General features: G+C 38.0%; 1 protein-coding gene across 33 annotated transcripts in view; it reads left to right on the forward strand.

The window, feature by feature from the left end:
* Positions 1-19,824, forward strand: part of rims2a (regulating synaptic membrane exocytosis 2a) — a 169,805-nt gene that overhangs the window by 109,614 nt on the left and 40,367 nt on the right. For 27 of the 33 annotated variants that reach the window (XM_016661050.1, XM_016661135.1, XM_016661167.1 and 24 more), the window contains 5 exons: positions 784-852; positions 4,489-4,627; positions 7,556-7,672; positions 12,066-12,251; positions 14,483-14,589. In XM_016661050.1, the coding sequence (XP_016516536.1) occupies positions 784-852; positions 4,489-4,627; positions 7,556-7,672; positions 12,066-12,251; positions 14,483-14,589 (618 nt within the window). Of the gene's footprint in view, positions 1-783; positions 853-4,488; positions 4,628-7,114; positions 7,181-7,555; positions 7,673-12,065; positions 12,252-14,482; positions 14,590-19,824 lie in introns of all 33 variants that reach the window. The other 6 variants (XM_016661958.1, XM_016661354.1, XM_016661493.1 and 3 more) reach the window with 4 other exon arrangements.

Genomic DNA, 19,824 nt, shown 5'->3' on the forward strand with positions numbered 1-19,824 from the left:
TCTCTCTCTCTCTCGCTCTCTCTCATATGCCATCTATTCACACCTTCACCTCCAAGAGAGATTATTGAAACTTTACTTGAAGCATGTGAAGTTAACAAAGACATTGGGGAACAAGAGAGCGAGGTTTCTGTGAGGAAGGCAAGAGGAAAAAATAAAACAAGTCAGGCAAAATTCAGCAAATTATGCAAATTCATTGAAAGAAACTTGTTGAAAATGTTTAATTTTTAACTGCATTTGTAAATTTAAAGGATTTCCAAACTTTTTTGCTTTATACTTGAAAACTAATTTGACTAGGATGATGTTGCAGCCAGAGCATTAAGGCTCAACTGTGGAGACATTTCTAGATCTTTTCTCAAACCAGAAGGTGATTCTGTTTGAGCATTACATCCAGCTGATTTGAAGCTTTGTGCAGCAGGTTGGACAACTGTTGCTGTTTTTAAATGCACTAAACTTTGACTTGACCTGACGTTAAAGCTGGGGTTCGATAAATAAGAGCCAACTTCTCCGTCTTTGTGCTGCATTTTTATGACAATAATAGCAAGAAAGCCAGCAGCAGAGCTCCACTGTTTCTGCCCACCTGGTGAGGTCGTGTGAGTTCGTTCAGAGGAATCCTCTCTTGAAGGTGATGGAGGTCTGGAGGTGATATGTGTTTCAGATTTACAGCAGAGGTGCTTCCACCTACCACTGAGGCCTGACTAGATAAAATACACTTTGTCTACAGAGTGAACCTTTTTTCTCTTTTTGTTTCTTCTAACCTTCTCTGTTTGTGTCTGTGTTCTGAAGGATCCCAGAGGATAAGTGACAGCGAGATATCAGACTATGATTGTGAAGACGGAGTGGGTGTTATAACAGGTAAGCAGCTAGGGCACATTAATAATAAATCACAACACATCAGAGCTGAGATGGATGGAGCCAGTTTGGATGAGCGGTCTAATTTTCTGAGGTTTATTGTGTCATTGAACAATCTTTATATTTTCAATCAAACTTTTATTAAATAGAAATATCATACTGTTGTGGGGGAAATTCTGGTGCACATAATACTCTGGTGACCATTGAACTTGAACCATATTTACAGTCTACACTGAAAAAAGACAATGGAGCTCCAACTATTAAAAAAAAGAGTTAAATAGTTACATGTAATCAAATTCGTTTCTGAAATTGAATCTATTTGTGTTTGTTTGACACGACAATTTAATAAACCCAATACATTTGCTTGAATTTAATTTTGAAACAAATAACCTCGGTTTTTATTGTTTTTTAGTTGGATCAACTGTTTTCATTTTTCAGTGTATTCGTATCTTAGAAGGATAAAAAGCTGCAGCCCGTCAGCAGAAGCAGAGCGAGGAACTCTGGCCATTCGACCTGCAGTCGCTGTTCTGCTGCAGAAAACCAGACGCAGCGTTGCTACCGGCCAGAACATCACAGAAAAGATGCACATGCTTCAATTTTACCTCCCCCCAAAAATCATAACTTTTTCATTTATATGTATCTAAGAAAGTAAAAATGTAAAGAAAATTCATGCATTTAAAATGTTGACGATTCCTTACATCACTGTAGATGTATACATGAAATCCCTGTTTGCAATGTCTGGACACATTTTTGCACATTTTTTAAAAATGTACACACTAAGGAGAAACAAAAAGAGTTTTTCATTAGAAATCGGAGGAAAAGCTTCTGATGAGCAGAGGGAAAGAGGGGAAGAGCTGCCGGCTTGTTTGGCATGTTTCACCTCCCTATTTGGAAATGTATGCCACAGAGGAGAAGAAAAGGCACCAGGCCTGGACACAGACTGGGACCCAGTTACAGTAACCAGTAACAGACAGACAGACAGACAGACAGAAAGCAACAGAGAAAACACAGAAACGGCTCTACTCTGGTTTTGCTCTGGTGAGCGGAGAGGAAAACACGATCAAGTCTGTTTACCGTTCTCATCAGGGTTTGGTTACATCATAATCCAGTTCACACTGACAGAAACACTCATTCCCCTGATGTTTGAACGCAGATGCTGCTTTTCTACTATTTTTCTTCTTTTCTTTTGGGGATTTTTTTGGCGCTGGAGGTCTTTATTGACAGTGACCAGACAGGAAATGGGCAGAGACGGAGAACATGTGAGGAAGATGTGAAGTGAAGATCTCAGGGAAATGAATGGAGTTCCATGTCAGAGTCCAGCTGTACTTTCATGTTAGTTTTCAGGAAATTATTTCAATTTTGTGGCGCTTTCTTTGGAGCAGATCTTAATAAATACACGGTTTGCTACTATCTAGGGCTGCAGCTCACAATTGTTTTAATATTCAAGTATTCCAGATTATTCTATCGACTGATCTGACCTTTACTCTGTTAAGAAAAAAATTGGCACTTTCTGCAAATTTTTCATTTTAGCACATACTTAATTTTGTAGTGTTAAAATACATAAAAAGGCAAATGATGCATTTACTTCTTTAATAAAGTAATACACTACCTACAGTCCAAAAACGACATTCCTTTTGTGAACACTTGATCATTTGTAGCAAATGGTGCTAAAGAAATACGACAAACATCAACATGTAAAAAGCTCAACCCTGATGCTTGATGCATCAAGTTAGCTTGATGCTAACTTGACTTAACATCAATACAGTGTATGGCTGATCGGCTGATTATTATTATTATTTTTTTTTCCCTTTTGGATTAACTGATTAATAATTGATAGAATAACTGATAGGTCTGAAGTTTTCCCCGCAGTTTGAGCCACATGAAGCTAAAACTGCTACTTGAGGAGTTCTGGGTAGAACATCTTAACAGTCTAAGATATTGTTTCTTCATCCTAAAGGCAAAATGTAAATATTCTATGTCCAGTTTTGGTTGTATTATTGCTCTGAGTGTTGCTCTTCCAGCCAACGTCCTTCATCAGAGTCTGCAATACTCCAGTTTAGCAATTATTCACTTACTAAATTAGTTGACAGTTATTCCAAAAATCGATTCATCATGACTAAATTCGATCAGTTGACATCTACTCTCTTATTTAGATTTGCTGATTTCTAACATGATTTTTTTTTTCTTATATTTGCAAACATTTTTCTTTGCTCCAACCTGAAGCCCAGTGTCCTCCTTCTGCACGGACTCGGCTCATTCTTCTGTTAAATCCTACCAACCGTCAGAAAAGGTTTCAGTCTTTTGGACTGACGTCCTGCTCTCACGCATGAAGCTGCATGTCAACAGCAAGAAAATATTTTATCATTAATTATTCTGCTGCTGCCGTAGACTCACATCTTCAATTCAGATGTTTTCCTTTTAGCGGAAAATAAAAAATAAAGTTACGACATTGCCTAATTCTTATATATGTAGAATAAATGTAATTCATGTACAACCTGGATAAATCAATTATTTTACATTCCAAACTCATTAAATGTAAAGTAATTATTTAGCCCTCTATTACTATAACAGTTTGTTTCAAATCAGTTCCTCTAGTGATGTTCTATATATCTTTGTAACATTACATCCCTTTTTTTTATCTTTCCTGCTTTTATAACTTTTGATTTAAGATTTGATTTAACTTAATTTAATGTGCTACACACTCTGCTGAATACAAATCAGGTTTAATAGAGCTACGCATTGACCTTAACCACGTCTGATTATTAGTTAATGAACTCTTTCAGGCTGAATGGACTAAGCGGTCTAGCAGAAAAGAAAAGAAAAAAAATCGTTATTATGTTTCGGATTTTTAAAAGGCTATTTTCATGTTTAATGAACAATGTTAACACAGCAGATAATATGCACTTTTATTGAAAGGTAGCACTTTCATTCTCGGAATAAAAGCAACTTGACATTCGGAGAATAAAGAAGCTGGAGCTGTTGCAGAATGGCTTTTAGTTTGGCTTCTACTAATTTATGGTAGCGTGTCGGTTTGATTTTACGATCCTTTATCGTGAACATTCAGATTAAATAGATGAAAACATAATGCACTGAAAAAAAACCCCCCAAAATCTTAACAAGTATTTTTCTTCCAGTTTCAGGTGCTGATATTTTAGCGCACTTGAAACATGGCAAAACAAACTTAGAGGTCACTTTTCAGCAAGAAGGAGCTTGTTTTAACTTAACAACTCCTTAATATTGATGACAAAATTAGTTCCACTGGCAGATTATTTCACTTATGACATTGTTTTAAATGAAATAATCTGAAACTACATTTGCCAGTAATATTATTTTTTTTTATTTTAAACAAGATGCTATATCTTGCTGAAAACTTACTTGTAAGTTAGTTTTGTTTCATTTCAAGTCATTTCAACAACAAGATAGTTCTAAGTTCTTTACGTCGTAAAAACACAAAAATAAAAAGTCTTAATTCAAGTGTACTGAGATATCTGCACTAGAAACTAGACTAAAAGTACTCTGTAAGATGTAGTGTTTTTGTGGAATGTGTGTATTTAAGTATCTCTAAAAGTTTTGCTGAACTGCTGTGGATCCATTTATCACCCCTCTGTACCTCCCGCTGTATGTTTTTGTTTTTTCCAGATTATCGGCCAAATGGAAGAGACTTCCGGAGCTCCACGCTGTCCGTCCCGGAGCAGATGATGTCGTCTAACCACTGCTCCCGGTCTGCGGACATAAACCGGGCCCGGTCGCGCTCTCCCAGTGTTCCCCCACCCTCCAGGTAACCACAGATCATTAAACTGAACGACCGCCCTTGTTTTAAAAAAAAAAATGTTGAGGGTTTGTTTTGGTTTATGTTTGTTCCAGTCAAATATGCGTTACTTTGAACTATTTTGCATTCTTATTTTGTGTCTTGGACATTTTCAGGAGTGATTTTTTTCAGGGTTAGGGAGGTTCAAGAAACTTTCAGTCACCTATTTGACTCACCTTTCTAAGCACTGCTCTGTCTCTAGTGATGTGTAAGTACACCGCTGTGCCCTCACAATGCAAAGTGACATTTTTAAAATCAATAAGATGCTTATTGGACAGTAGGGGGACAATTTGTGATGTGAATGATGTCTACTGACCAGCTCAGAAATCTTAATGCATTCTTCTTAAGAGAAAACGAACATTGAATGTAATACTGACTTTTTATGCTTTCCAAAGACACAACGTCTTTACATAAATATATGTATGGAAGAGGATTGGGCGACCGAAAAAGAAAAGAGCAAAGAATTCTGACGTTTTCCTCAAAATTCTGACTTTAATGTCTGAATATTAAAGTCAGAATTCTGAAATAAAAAGTCAAGGCCACTGAAAGAAAGAGAACTTTGATTTTCTGAAATGAAAAGTTAGAATTCTGAGAAAAAAAAGTCAGATTTTTTTTTTTTTTTTACAGTGACCTTTATCTTCTTCTGTAGATATGAATATTCTGGGTTGTTTAAAATAAATAGTTGCTTCTGCTCTCCCCTCCTTTTAGCCACAAAAACCTAAAGGTTGCTTCACTTTTGAACAGAGTTGACAAAATTTTTGCCAAAAATGTATATGTTCTGCTTTTTTTTTATGATTTCAATTTGCCGGTAAAGCATTTTTTCCCTCTTCTTGAAAGCAATTTTGATCTCATTCTACACTGTGATCATTTGCAGTAAATGCTGAGTAAACTATATAGTGCTGACATGTATTTCACCCTCTTTATAGAAGATGCCATTATTAGTTATCCTCCACCAGCACTTATTCTGTTCGACTTCTTATTTTTTTTATTTTTTTGTTGGGTCGGAAAATGTCCATCCAAGAGCCCAATCACGGCTTTGGCACCGCCGGGCTGCAGCTACTTTCCCCCCCGGCCAATCAACTTTATTTGTTATTTCAAAGGCTCAGCCTAAATCAGTGTCTGATACAGAAAATGCACTTATCTAAATTGTCTGGGAGAGCACTTCCTTGAGTGTATTCCATCTGCTTTAATTAACAGCATCTGGTAATTTATTTAAAACTGTTGAAAATGACACTGAAAATGAGTCACGCTGAATTTGGCCGCGTCTCAGTCAGAGCACCTACAGTATTAAAGGAAGAATTCCCTGACTGGATTTTAAAGATTTTTACAAGATTTTATTTATTTATTTATTTTTTTTCGAATGTATGTCCTTTTATCTTTCATTCTTGCTTTTTGATGTTCTGAAGCTGAAGTGACTGTTCTACAATGTGGCTTCAAGGGGAAGCAGTCTTCTTCAGAGCGGACCCTTCCTTTGACAAAAGTCGATGAACTGCAACATTTTTGGTTTCAAAAGAAAACCATTTTCTTTGTACACTCTTCTACCTGCTCACCAACCTTACGTCTGACTGCCATGGCCTCCAGGTGCCTTGGTGCTTATGTAATCCACACCGACATGATGACATAGGGCCTCAGAACTGGCTTGAAAGTGTTTTCTGAAAACACTCATGTGATGACCCTGGTGACGTTAGACCAGTTCATGTCTTTGAAGTGTGCCGCCCCGCCTACTCCTTTTGTAGAACTGGTGTCAAAGCTGCAGTAGGGAACTTTTTGCTAAAACTGTGACCATGTCCTGACATGGAATGTGAGGCATAAAATCTGCGAAGAAAATCGAGCTGCCATTTGCATAAATGCGCCGCTCCCAGTCAGAAACAACCAATCAGAGCCAGGAGGGACATCTCAGTCACTTTCAACGCGTTCAAACTCAGGACTGCCTGTGTGCTGCTGCTTTCCTAGAGACCAGCAAGCTAATGACTAGCGTAAGCTAACGTTACAGGAAAAATTCCCATTAGTCGGGTTCTCGACGGGCTCCACTGTGGGGGGAGGAGCTGTAGTGCAGCGGAGATAAAGGGGGAGGGGCCTTTAAGGTGTGCTTGTTCAAACTTTCAGGCTAAGTTTAAGGTTTTCTCAGAACTCTCTACTGCAGCCTTAAGTAGTGTTAGCTCCTTCTAATTTTTAGGACTCCTCCCTGTCCTTCCCTCAGCTTTCTTTGAGTTTTTATCCACCTTTAACAACAAAAATATACGCACATCTACGAAGCCCATTTCTATCGTCTTCAAATTCCATCTTTGGCAGACCTTTACTCCTCAGCTCCCCATACTCTGTCTTTCCGCCCATGATTTTTCTTTCTGTCTTCCAAACTTCCTCTCCTCTTTCCTTCTGCCTTCATCGTCGCCTCTCCTCTTCTTCCTCACCATGTCCAATCCATCTGTCTTCTCTCCTCCCTCCATGTGTCTGCAGCCATTTTCTCACCTTACCTCGAACCAGACACACTCAGCCTGCTGGCGATCCTCAAAGGGACCTCAGGTATACTTTTGTCTGAGTTTGCATGAAGCCTCTTGTCGACACATCCTCTGTTAGTTCTCCACCCACAAACCTTAAGGTGCCTCCTGCTTTCATTTGGTTGTTTCACACTTGACACACACGCTGCGGGGCGTTTTCCCGCACGCCGTTGTCAGTAAAAACGAAGGTTGTGAAAGTGCGCCTGTGGCGTTTTGTCCAGTAGAGGGGGTTCCCCTAGCACAAATGCGTTTGATTCTCTATCCGTGTAATCGGATAAACCTGCAGTTTTTGACTGATGTCTCTAATGGAAATCCATAAGTAATGTATGATATGTGTGCGTAGAAGGGGTGAAAAAAAAAACTAAATTGAACGCTTATTTTATACCATATTTTTTGCCAGCCGCAACCACGGCGTGTACCCAATCTGCAGAGAGGAAGCAGTCAGGTTACTGCGTTCCACTCGGATGACCCGTGCCTATTCAGAGGGCGCCTACTCCTCCAACTTTGCCCACCAGAGGTATTGAAGTGTACCACCGCAACATCTGTGCATCATGTTGTGGTCTCCTCGAGTCGTACCTCGTTCGTCTGTGATTTTGTTTTTGTTGTCACCGTGAGAGTGATGACTGGAAATGATATCTTCTCTGATATCGTTTTTTTTGTTTTTGTTTTGTTTTTTAAGTCATCACAGCTCTGGAGTCGAGCAGTTGTGAAAACACGTCTGCACAACTGCCTCTGTGTGTGGAGACTCCGAGCTCGTGGCGCTGGTGGTGTCTGTGCCGTTTCGCCGGTTGTGCAGTTAACTGCTGGCCAATTACTTTACTGTTGTTGTTTTTGATGGTGTCGTTTATTTGTCCGTTTTCCATCATGCCTTCAGCGGCACTCTGTGTCAGCCCAGTGGTGTGGAGTTTTTTTTTTTTTTTTTTTTTTTTTTTTTTTCTCGTTTTTTCTTTGCTATTGGCAGCAGTTTTTCACTCAACCAAAGTTTGGCATCGTTAAACGCATTACTCTAAATTTGCCTTTTTGTTTTTTTTGTTGTTTTTTTTTCTGTGATGCTGTCCTGACATCCAGGCGTATCTAAGAACATTGTCAATGTCCTGAAAAATTACTTGAAAGTCAAGAATTTATGGAAAGGCTTCAAGTGGCTGAAGTCGCCTGTTGTTTGCTTATGAGGATATGTGTTATTATATAAATACAACAAACTTTCCTTAATTACAAGCTTTTCTTTACTCCAAGCTCAGCCTGTATGTACAGGTTAGAGCAGAAGCCTCTACACAAACACAATCAGCAGGAACGTCATGCTAATTTGGGAGTTTAGCTTTTTTTGTTTTAAAAATTATATAATTCAAAATGTCAGACATTTTTTTTTGCCAGTTGTTAGATGTACAGTTTTCAATTTATTGTGGATCAAAGTGATATGTGTAGGCTCAATAAGTTTCCATTAAATTATTAATTTGAATTAATATGAGTTACAGCAACATTTCATTTCTCTTTGGGATCAATAAAGTATTTTTGAATTTGAATTAAAATGTCTCTTGGCAAGTTGCAGAAAAACCATTATCGAGACCCTAACGTGAGTTTTGTCTAAACGTTTCACCTCTCTTATAATCAGTATTGGTAGAGTTCATGTAAACAGGTTTGTATCGCAGTGCAGATGCAACTTTTCAACAAAATCCATAAACTTTTGTTAGGATGGACACCAAAGCTTAATGTTCTGATTCTTTATCCAACCAGAATCGTATTCCTGCTGGGCAGAAACGTCTGACCAACTCTCAGCCAATGAGCTGCTGATTAGAGGTTGGAGAAATAACAGGAAGTCCATGTCTGTTGCTCTCTGGGACGTTCGGTGGTTTGCAAAAGTATTCACACCCCATTGAACTTTTCCATATTTTGTCACATTACAATCACAAACTTAAATATATCAAATAAGAATTTTTTGTGAAAGACCAACACAAAGTGGTATACAATGGTGAAGTAGAAAGACATTTATAATTTTTTATTTCTTTTTTTTTTTACAAATAAAAAACTGAAAAGTCCAAGGAAACACACCAGACAGGTCAGGGAGAAAACTGTGGAGAAATTTCAAGGCCATAAAAATATTTCTCTCTGTATTTGTATTGTTTGTGTAGGCAGCGGCTAACACAGATGTTCCAGTGGCTTATGTGATTGGACATGCATCAAAACTGTTTTTTAAATAGATTAAGCAGGCTAGTGTTAAGCTTCTCAAATGATCCTGCAGCAGCGGTTGGAGGAATTAAAAGTGGCAAAATGTGTTTTCTGGATGTTGTATCACCATGATAACCACTGAGATGTCGTTTTCTACCTGTTGTAATCTGAAAGGACATCTCCTCTACTGGACAACTGAACTGCCAAACTCAACCATCAGCTGGAGGTTTTGACACGAAAAGGAAAATAGAATACATTGTTTCATTTCTGTTTTTTAAAATCTGTGTTTCAAAATTATGGGTTATAGTTTGATTGAATTTAACTCTTTTCTGTTCAATTTAATAACCATGAAAATGTATCTGAGACAAACAAACTGAGTTTTCTGTAAACATGAGTATAAAGGTCCATGTTGATCCATTTTGTTCTAATGGAGTCAAACTCTGATGTCTTTGGATCTTTGATAAAAAGCAGGTAAATTCTGTTCAAGTATCAAACAACGTGCATGCTCTAACCCCCTTACAACATTTTCCGTTTTTTAGACTGTGATTAAGTTTTTTTGTGCACTACTTTCACGCGTGCTCTCAGTTTACCTCCTTTCTTTGGTTCCTGTTTGTAACGGTTAATGACACACGTCTGCACTGTGTGCGGCTTCTTTAACAAAATGTGAAACCTCACCGTCTCTTTCCTTCTAGCTTCACAGGACAATATTTTTCCTCCTTCACACTGTGCCATGACTGTAACACAAATGTTTTAGAGTAATAAATGCATCAAAAGCAAATTCCAACTTAGATGCAGTTACACGCCACATTTCTCTTCACATCTCATACTTTAGGTGAAAAATAATGCAATAAAAGAACGTGGCTGTTCTTTCAGTTTAGGTCTTTCTGACTACAATGAATTTGTAAAGTCAACCATAAAATGAACAAATAGCATGAAAATGTTGAAAAAAAAACTTTACAAAAAGAGGCTTGTTAGCTGACCAAACAAAAAGCATTTTGGTTTGTTAAGACAGTTATCTACTGTGCATGCATTACTGTTTATTATTATTATTATTATTATTATTATTATTATTATTATTAGGAAATTTGACGGTAACACTTTGCATGCCGTTTTTAGATTATTTCCGAATAATTTCTCACTTTAAACACTCATATGGACACATGTGTTTACACTTCAAGTGAATTAAACTGTTATTCCAGTGACATAATTTAATGCTAGAAAAATCAATCCTGCTGGCTCAATTAGCGATGAACATAACGACCCCTTAAAAACACACGACTGGGACGCGTGCCAGGGAAAACCCATTTTCTGACCTAATGTCACAAACATAAACATACGGAGTTTTAACTGGAACCATATGCTTCAGTCAAGTGAGGCTAAGATTGATATTTAGCATCACTAAACTCTCCAGGTGGGTTCGGAGTGAAACAAAAGGCTGAATATGAAAGAGTCTCATGTCCACTGTTAAGTTATGCGGAGGCTCTGTGACACTGTCTGCGTGTTTCTCCTCCAAAAGCTCCGGGGACCTGGCTACAGCTAACGGCGTCATGAACTCTTTGAAATACCAGAGTGTTTTTGGTAAAGAATCTGATGCATATGCTATGCCTGAAATGATGCAGGAGGACAGAAATAATTTAATCAAATTAAACGAAAGAGAAAAAGAATCCTTGGTGGACTTGGTTAAAAATGCGTTGTCGATGGGTTTTACGCTGGGAAATTATCCTAAAAATGTGACCAAATCAGGTTTTTTCCCTGGCCATGCTCCTCAGGAATAAATCTTATGGGGAAGAAAATGTGTTCAACAACCCAGGACTGTTAATGATCTAGATTGTATGAAGAGAGTCAAAATATCGCTCTGCGCTCCAGTCTTGTGAAATGTCGTCTTGGCGACAGCAATCATAATTGTGCCACAAGTGATTAAATTTAAAACAAGTTATTTCTTAAATGGGACTTTTTTTTACCCCATTGATTAAATGTTTTCAGCATTAGAGTTGCAGTAGGTGACTTTTATATTTTTTTTACAGATTTGTTAAAACTGCCACCATGTCCTGACAGTAGAATATGAGACAGATAATGTGTGAAAGAATCAAACTCCTCCACCTTCTTCCTGTGGTCCTGCTGCCATCTGCAGAAACACACCGCTCCCAGTCAGAATCGACCAATCAGAGCCAGGAGGAGGGTCTCAGCGCTGTCAAACAAACTCGTGTATGCGCTGCTCACACCGTTCCCTTCAACTTTGATCAAATATGAAAAAAGAAACATAATAAAAATTACCTATCTTTAAGTCTGTTTTTTTTCACTTTCAGTGCAAGGATAAGCTTTAATAACATATTAATTTAGTTTAAGGCTTTTTACAAAAAGGCAATTTATTTATAGTGCCAAAAATTCTTTATAACTTTACACAGGTAAAATAAATATATCGCATATGTTAAATATGAACATTAGAAATACAAACCTCCAAATGAAAACAAATGATGTAATGAAGACATATGTTCTTCATTGTTGGTGTATTTTTCAAAATTAAGAGAGAGAAAAAAAAACATATTCCAGATCCAATTTCCTATTAAAAAAAAAAAAAAACTTAGCGACTTTTCAAAATCATAATAAATGTACAAACCTGCACTCCAACATACACAGAGGGAGCGAACATTTTCCGTACTCACCATGCCTTCTTCTAATCCCGCTTTCTGTCCCAGCCCAGCTGGAGTCACACTGAGTGCCTGCCTGTTTCTCAACAACCTCTGTAGGAACCACGGAGCCATGGATAGACACGAGTTTCACAGCAGGTCCCGCTCGGCAGACCAGCGGCCCACTATAGAACGCCTCTCGTCCCGCTCGCGCTCCACCGAACGCCCCCACGACTCTTCCCTCATGAGGTCGATGCCGTCTCTGCCGTCTGGGAGGTCCGCGCCCCCCTCCCCTGCCATGACGAGGTGTGATCCAGAGTGGAGAGGCTAGCGAAAGCAGACTTAGCAACTAGCTGGAGGTTTTGGCTACGCAGTCATTTTCCAGAGTCGGAGCTATACTGGAGGGGGTAAAAAAAAAAACAACAATAGAAATTTTAAAAGTAGGTTTCTGTTTTGCCACCTAAATCAAAAATCGACAAATTTGAGTTTGATTAGCTAATACTGGGACGTTAGCAATAGAACATTTTTTTACTGTGAGGATGAGTGTGTGAAATTAAATAGGCAGCAGTTCCATGTGATTTCCCATGGTATTCTGTGATTTTCCAGCAGAGTACTTTGATAATTCAACTTGATTTTAACGATTTGCTGAATGTTTTAGTTCTATACCATCATTTTGAGCTTTAAAGGGGCAGTGCTATGTGTTTTCCAGCCACACAGTGTCAATTCAGTAAATATGTTACCTTCAGTTCACATATGATTTAAAGGAAATGTGACTAAGTAATTTAAAATTGAAACTGGGCTTCTATCGCTTTAAGAAAGTCCTACTCTTTCCAACACAGCACCTTCAGGAAGTCAGCACAACATGGCTCCTTTATTAACTCTTCAATAACGTTTTTACAAGTGTTGCACTGAGAAGTAGCTCCTATAAGGAGCTCAGCCGATGTACAGTTCCACCAGATGTTTGCTAACTGCTGCTGGCTAGTCTGAAGGAGCTGAGTGAACGAGTCACAGAGGAGAGCTGCTCTGTGATGCGAAGGTTTAGAGGAGGAACTGCGGCTTGAAAGCAGGGCTAAGTTCACCCAAAAGTTTTGTGCAGTTTGAATGGTCGCCATGGAAATTAAAGGATTGCTCAAACATGCATGAAAAAAAAATCAAATCAATTCTCCAGGTATGTCTTTGATGAGAAAATAACATTACAACATATGATGCAAAGCTCAGAAAAGTCAATTTTACGTAACACTGCCCCTTTAAATCAACCAAGATTTTTTTTCCTCATTCTCCAGCATTGCTCAACCTTTGTTAAAATGTTTGTACAGCTAAAGTCTAGCGCAGCCTTAGAGACTTGTTCCCTGAAGCTCGTACCCGACCTATTCCTGACTAACTCATACTGTATGAACAACCAACCCTGCTTCCCAACTAAAAACACCTCCAGTCCCTCTCCTAATGCCCTGCCTTACTTTACCTCACCCTCCTCACCCCAATTCACTCCATTACCCGTTCCCTCAGTAACCCCCCATCCTCAAATCCCACTTGGCCACTTTTTCCCTCTTTATTTCCTAACAGCACTGTGGATGTTCTATATTTTCTTTAGACATAACTCAGGCACATTAATCCTAACCCCATTAGATAGCTTGCTACCTCGTTTTTTTATTATTATCATTATTATTATTTCCACCACACTGCTCATACACTTGTGAGTATAGCAGTGATGAGGGTAATATTTTTTACTTTGATTTCATTATTAACATCAACCGATGCTGGTTATCCTTGCGATGGCATTGTGTTTTTTGTTTGTTTGTTTATTTTTTTGTTTAATTTACGTTTGATTTCAAGCTGTTGAGAGACGGTATGAACGCATGGTCACACTGGTCCGCTGGATCTGCATTGAACTCTTTTCTCCCTGCAGCCCAATGAGTCGACTGTACATGCATTCGTCTCACACCGAGCGTCTTTTATTGCAGATCAGCTCCCTGCAGTTGATGTGACCATCAGCCTCCATATCATGTGCCAAAATGTCATCTATTCAAAACCCGGAGAGTGAGAGTGAAATAAAGGGATAAAATTGTCTCCTTTTATTGTAACGCCAGTGATGTACGGAAGAGGATTATTGCCAATAAGAAAAAAAAAGTCTGACTTTAATCTCAGAACTCTGACGTTTTTTCCCCTCAGAACTCTGACTTTTGATCTCAGAAGATTAAAGTCAAATTCTGGAAAAAAAAAAGTTAGAATTCTGAGTTTAAAGTCCAAATTATGAGAAAAAAGTCAAAATTATTCTTTTTTTTTTCAGTGGCCCTAATCATCCTCCGCACTGATGTTTCTGAATCACCTACAAATATCATTCAGCGTCATTTGACAATGGACCAGATGAATTATCGACCCAAGATAAAATCAAATTTCAACACTACTGTAGTGGCATGACCTAACAAAAAGAAGGTGTTTTTGCTGTAAATCTGTGATGTGGATGCAACATGGCCTTGCCCCACATCCGCCACCTTCTCTCTTCTTCTGCTTCACGCTGGTGTCTTTTTGTCACTCAGGGCACATCCTCGCAGTGGATCTGTCCAGACCAGTCCCACCAGTACTCCCATGTCCAGTAGACGAGGGCGCCAACTCCCACAGCTTCCACCCCCAGGAACAGATAGAAGTAAGTCACTAGATGTTAGCTAACCATGCTACTTTGTTACTAGAAGCAGGCGATGACTCTGCTGTTTGGGTCCTAGGAATGGTCTCCTGACATTCACGTTTGACGTAAAAATGTGAGATTATTTGTCTACAGAGTTGTTTCCACGTATGGTTTGATTGATGCGTTTCTGTTTTCTCGTGACAACACTATCCACCCTCGTTTGGTTTATTTCCGTTTCTCTCTCAGAAGACGGAAATGAAGGAACACAGTCAAATGAAGGTTTGTATCTGGTTTATGGTTTTTAGTCTATCAGGCAGAACATTTTGGTTGAGTTGTATTTCTCTCTATGAAAACTCAAACCTGGTCTGCGGTGCCTCATATCTTCTTCGCACCCTCAGCTTGCCCGTCTTCGTTTCTTCCTGACCTCCTGGTCCGTCTTGATCCTGCAGGTTCTTCATAAAGCCCCTATCTGAGCTCGTTTGACTGTCTTTGTGTGGACTATCCACTCTTTTTGTTGCTCGGTCGTTTTATCAATGTAAATTTATTAGTAATTCTATACGCACAAAAAACGTGAAGTTCTTTAGCTTTGCATGACCTCTGGGGAAGGAATTGAACAAACTGAAAGAGAAATAGATGTGGGGTTGAATCTTTTTAGAGAACTTTGCGAATCCACAAGGACTTTCCTTAAGTTCTCTAGGTCTACCAGTGTCTACTTGAGTCATTTTCACTTTTTTTATCCTTACTTCATTTCTGTGTCTTTTTGTCTTTAACCAACTGTACTTCTGTAGTTGGGAAATATTTCTAGAAATAGGACATTTTCCAATGAAGCTTAATGTCAACTGGTTAAGTTACCCAATCTGAGGTAACATAGCCTTCCTTCCTTCCTATGGAGAAGCTATGATGTTGATGAAGTGTGCCCGTCCTTACCAGCTGTGGTTGGAAGTTCAGTGGCTTCTCGTTATAATTAAAAAGTGAATCATTTTCTTGAAACTTTACGTGCCAGCTGAAGAGGCAGCAGGAACGGAGGGAACAGGACCGGAGAGCAGGGCAGCTGAAGCCCTCAGTGTTCCTCCAGGTGTGTTACCTTCCACATAAACCTGCTCTAAAGTGGAGTTCCTTTTGCAATAAACACCGTTTGGATCAATTATTTACAATGCTATTAATGAAAAGAACTTCCAAAGCGGGTCATGTCTGTGGAGGGGATTCATATGCACTGTTGGAAGTTTCAGTGTATTCACCCATAAGCCTGAATGAATGATGTGAATGTTGGCAGAGATGTGGGTTGTTTTTTTTAAGCATTACCCTCAAAAATGAATCTAGGTGCACTTTGGATTAGATGAGAAGGCAGAGTTTACAGGCTCCAACTTGATAAACTCATAAAATATCTGCCTTCTCATTTCTTCCTTCTACATCTGTTATGTTCAGCAAACTCTTATCCATGAATTTAAACACTTCCTGAAGTTACTGAGCTAATTGGGGCCATAGAGTTTAAACAAATTAAAACTGAAAAAGAATTAAGCAGAAAAATTGTTCAAAACTGCTTTCAGATTATTTTTTCAGTTTCAAAATATTTTCCAGTTAGTTTTTCCAGTTTTTTTTGTATTTTTATTTTTAATTTATTTCTCTTTTGAACAAACTTCATGGCCTCAATTTAGCTCCACAGCATAAACTCTGCAGCGCGCATAACTCAACAAAGTATCGTTCAAAGTTAAAGCAAACAGTCTCTGGGTCAGTGGTGTGTTTGCGATCTGATCCGTGGGACGATGCTCTATGTTGCTTCAAAGTTTCACGGCCTCATTGTCTGACGAGCGTCAATCTGCTTCTAGCTGCTAACAGCGAAGAGAAACCCCAAGGTCCTCCTGTAAACGGAAGGAAAGGCAAGTCCTCTGAATGCAGTGATGCTCTGGGTTTGCTGTGGAATCTCCTGTTCTCCTGCCTCCTGTCCAGCTCGTGATTAAAGGTGTAACGACACTTCAGTTTTAGGTTCAGAAGAGCAAGACCAAACATGAGGTTAGCAGTATTTTGGGGTAAAACAATAATCTGTTTTTTTTTCTTCTTTTTACTAAAAAAAAAAAAAAATTGTTTGGGACATTCAAGTTTGTGTTTATTTCCCAGAGGTGAGTAGAGTACCCAAAAACTGTATTCATGTATGAATTGCACTACTTAAGCATGTTTTACTCAAGTAAAAGTTAAAACTAGCCATCTAAGAAATCACCCAAGTAAGAGTTAAGTATTTCCAAAAAAAAAAATAAAAAAAAACCCATTCGAGTATTTCGTAACCATTCAAATGATCTGATTTAATATTTTAAAACAATGTCATCAGACAGACAGAAAATGTAAAGTTGTACAAATTCTGGTGATTTAAAGACTTAGATGAAAAAGGTAATACAAACAGATAACCTGATTACAAATAACAGGAGAAATACATTACATATCGGATCAGATCATTATAAAACTTTTAGGTAGTAAAACAGAGATAATTAAATGCAGTGCAGTTTTTACAAACAAAAAATCTGTCATCAGTAGCTAACAAATGAACCAGCTGCAGTGTTTTCACTGTTCTTACCAATCCTTCTCATATCTGCCATGTTGTTGCTGTCAGAGTTTCAAACTTACCTGGTGGCAGAAACTAGTTTGAGCTTCTCAGTCCAGTCTTTTTTAATGTTTTTCATAAGAAATATACTTTTTTTTAACGTGAGATCTTGTTACACTTAAATTCTCGACGTTTTACTTACTGTGATTTGTTTTAGTCTTAGTTTTGCACATTTCTACGTTCCTTTAACTTTGTTCTGTTTGTACTTTTTGGATTGAACAAATTAATCCCTGTATGTCTTAAGTAGCCTGAACAAATTAGAGATACATATGTATCTGATATTATTACATTTGTTGTGATTTCTGTCAATCAATCAATCAATCAATCAATCAATCAATCAATCAATCAATCAATCAATCAATCAATCAAATTTTATTTGTATAGCACATTTCAGCAGCAAGGCATTTTAAAGTGCTTTACATAATTAAAATAAAAACAGCATTGTGACATTGAATAAACAGTGAGAAAAAGAAAGAAACATTAAAACCTGCACCCCTTTTAGGACTTCAGTTAAATGTCATTTAACTGTCGTTTAATTTCTAGCTAGCATGCCCTCTTCTGCCTTCAATACATCCTCCAATATCTAACCCACCCTTAATGCTAATGCTAAGTTATTTTACCCAGCTCTAACAATCATTTCTACCTTGAATAACAATTATTATCAAACATATGCCCATTTAATAAGACTGGAACTCTTTCTTGAGTGCTATCAATTCAAGGACAATGTTTTACATTTTTTGCAGCTACAATAAATCTGCTATAAGTACAAAACATACAAAACATATTTAGTATTTTTTGTTTTCCTGCTTTGCTGCAGGAAAACATCAACTAAAAAGATGAAGCAGAATCTTTTAAAATAATCAGACAGTTTTCTCAGCTGGCCAGCAGATGGCAGCATGCTCTCAATCTTTAAACGAGCTGTCGCTGCTTTCAGCCTTTTTCTCTTTCTCTCCTGGTGTTTATTTTTTACTTGCTTATCTTTTTGCATGTTACAACTCAGTTCTACAATTTTTCCTCACATAAAGTACGAAAAAAAAAATTCTCCAAGACAATCTGGGGCTCTCTGTCCTCCAGTGAGTGTGTGTGTGTGTATTTCCCATAGAGGTGACATGGGAGGACCAGCAGCGAGGGCTGAATGGCTCTTTGTCTGATGGAGGGTCTCAGCCACACCCCTCCCTCACTGACGCAGGTTGGTGGGTTTGAGAGTGAATGCGTGCTGCTTTAAATGACATTATAAATTTTTGATTGTCAGTCATACAATGGTGTAAATAGTCCAGCCAAATCACGCTGAAAAGGATATAGTATCTCAGCAGAAGTTGAAGCAGGTTCATCAGTGTGTTGTTTATCAAAATAAAGAAATGATAAATCAGTAAACACACAGGAGCCTCTGCTAAAGGTTACTAGTGTTAGACGTTTTCTTTTGACACACTATTAAGGAAGACATCGATTATAATTTTTAACTTTCAGATTTAGTAACTTTAAAAAAAACATAATTAAATATAAAGCATAAATCTTTATATTTAATATAAAGCATTCTAGCCTTCTAAAGTGCTGTTCTCTGCTGGAGAACAGGGCTTAGTGCATGTTATTGCTGTTCATGTACTCATAATATAAAACAATAGTGACAAACAAGTTTTACTGTTCTCTTACAGATTGAGGACTAGTGTGTGTGCGTGTGTGTGTGTTTTAGTATTTCTCACCTCACCTTGTAAAGCCAGTTTTTCCAACACATAGTATGTTATAAAGGTCAACTCCCCCTTATGGGGCCCACAGTGCAGGCCCCATAGGAAGAATTCCCTTTTTTCAGGTTCAGGTCAGGGTTGGGCTTTTGAAAAAAATGAAATATTAACGGATATCAATTCAATGTGTTTTCGTGTGTTTGTGCGCGTCTTTCCACAGTGTGAATAAAACCAACTAGTGGCTCCATTTCATAAGATTTATTTAAAGACATATTAGGCATAGTTTTTCTCTTTTGTTCCGGTTTTCCTATGCTGGATTTGTGTGGCATCCTCCTGTCTTGAGGTTCTGTGTATGGTGCATTGTACTTCCTAAGAATCCCATCTTCATTGACCTTTGAACTAAGTCTCTTTTTCTCTTTGCTAATATAATGTCTCCTCCAGATTCCATTGAATTTTGTTCTTTATGCTCATACTGTCTTTTAAATCGTAGAAACTGTCACATTTTCACCAGACAAAGCTGGAGAACGATGAATGACATCAAAGCTTCTAAAGCTAAAAGCTTTTTAATTAATATTCTTGCATAAATAGATACCATTTTGTACAATTTGACAGAGTGGAAAACAATGTTTGTACCGTTTTTAGTAGCTTGAACCCTAAAATGAAATCAAATAAATCATTTTCTTTAGCAATTTTTTTTCACGTTCAACAGAGACCCATGCTGTCAGCTCACAGAAAAAAAACATTTTGTGATTAAATCTACCGGCTGGCTGGTTGGCTTTATGTGAGGGACGTTCTGAATGTTGTTCTATCAGCTGAATATTGTCTGTTATATGTAGGAAACTGACTGTTGTGTTCCTAAGTGATATATAAGGAGTCAATCTTTTTACATGTCACATTATAGTTAATGAATATAATTTTGTTCATTATTTATCTGTAGCTGTGTCTTTTTTGTGTGTGTGTGTGTGCGTGTGCGTGTGCGTGTGC

The sequence above is a fragment of the Poecilia formosa genome, unplaced genomic scaffold (assembly GCF_000485575.1).
Source record: "Poecilia formosa unplaced genomic scaffold, Poecilia_formosa-5.1.2 Scaffold0, whole genome shotgun sequence".
NCBI classification, from domain to species: domain Eukaryota; kingdom Metazoa; phylum Chordata; class Actinopteri; order Cyprinodontiformes; family Poeciliidae; genus Poecilia; species Poecilia formosa.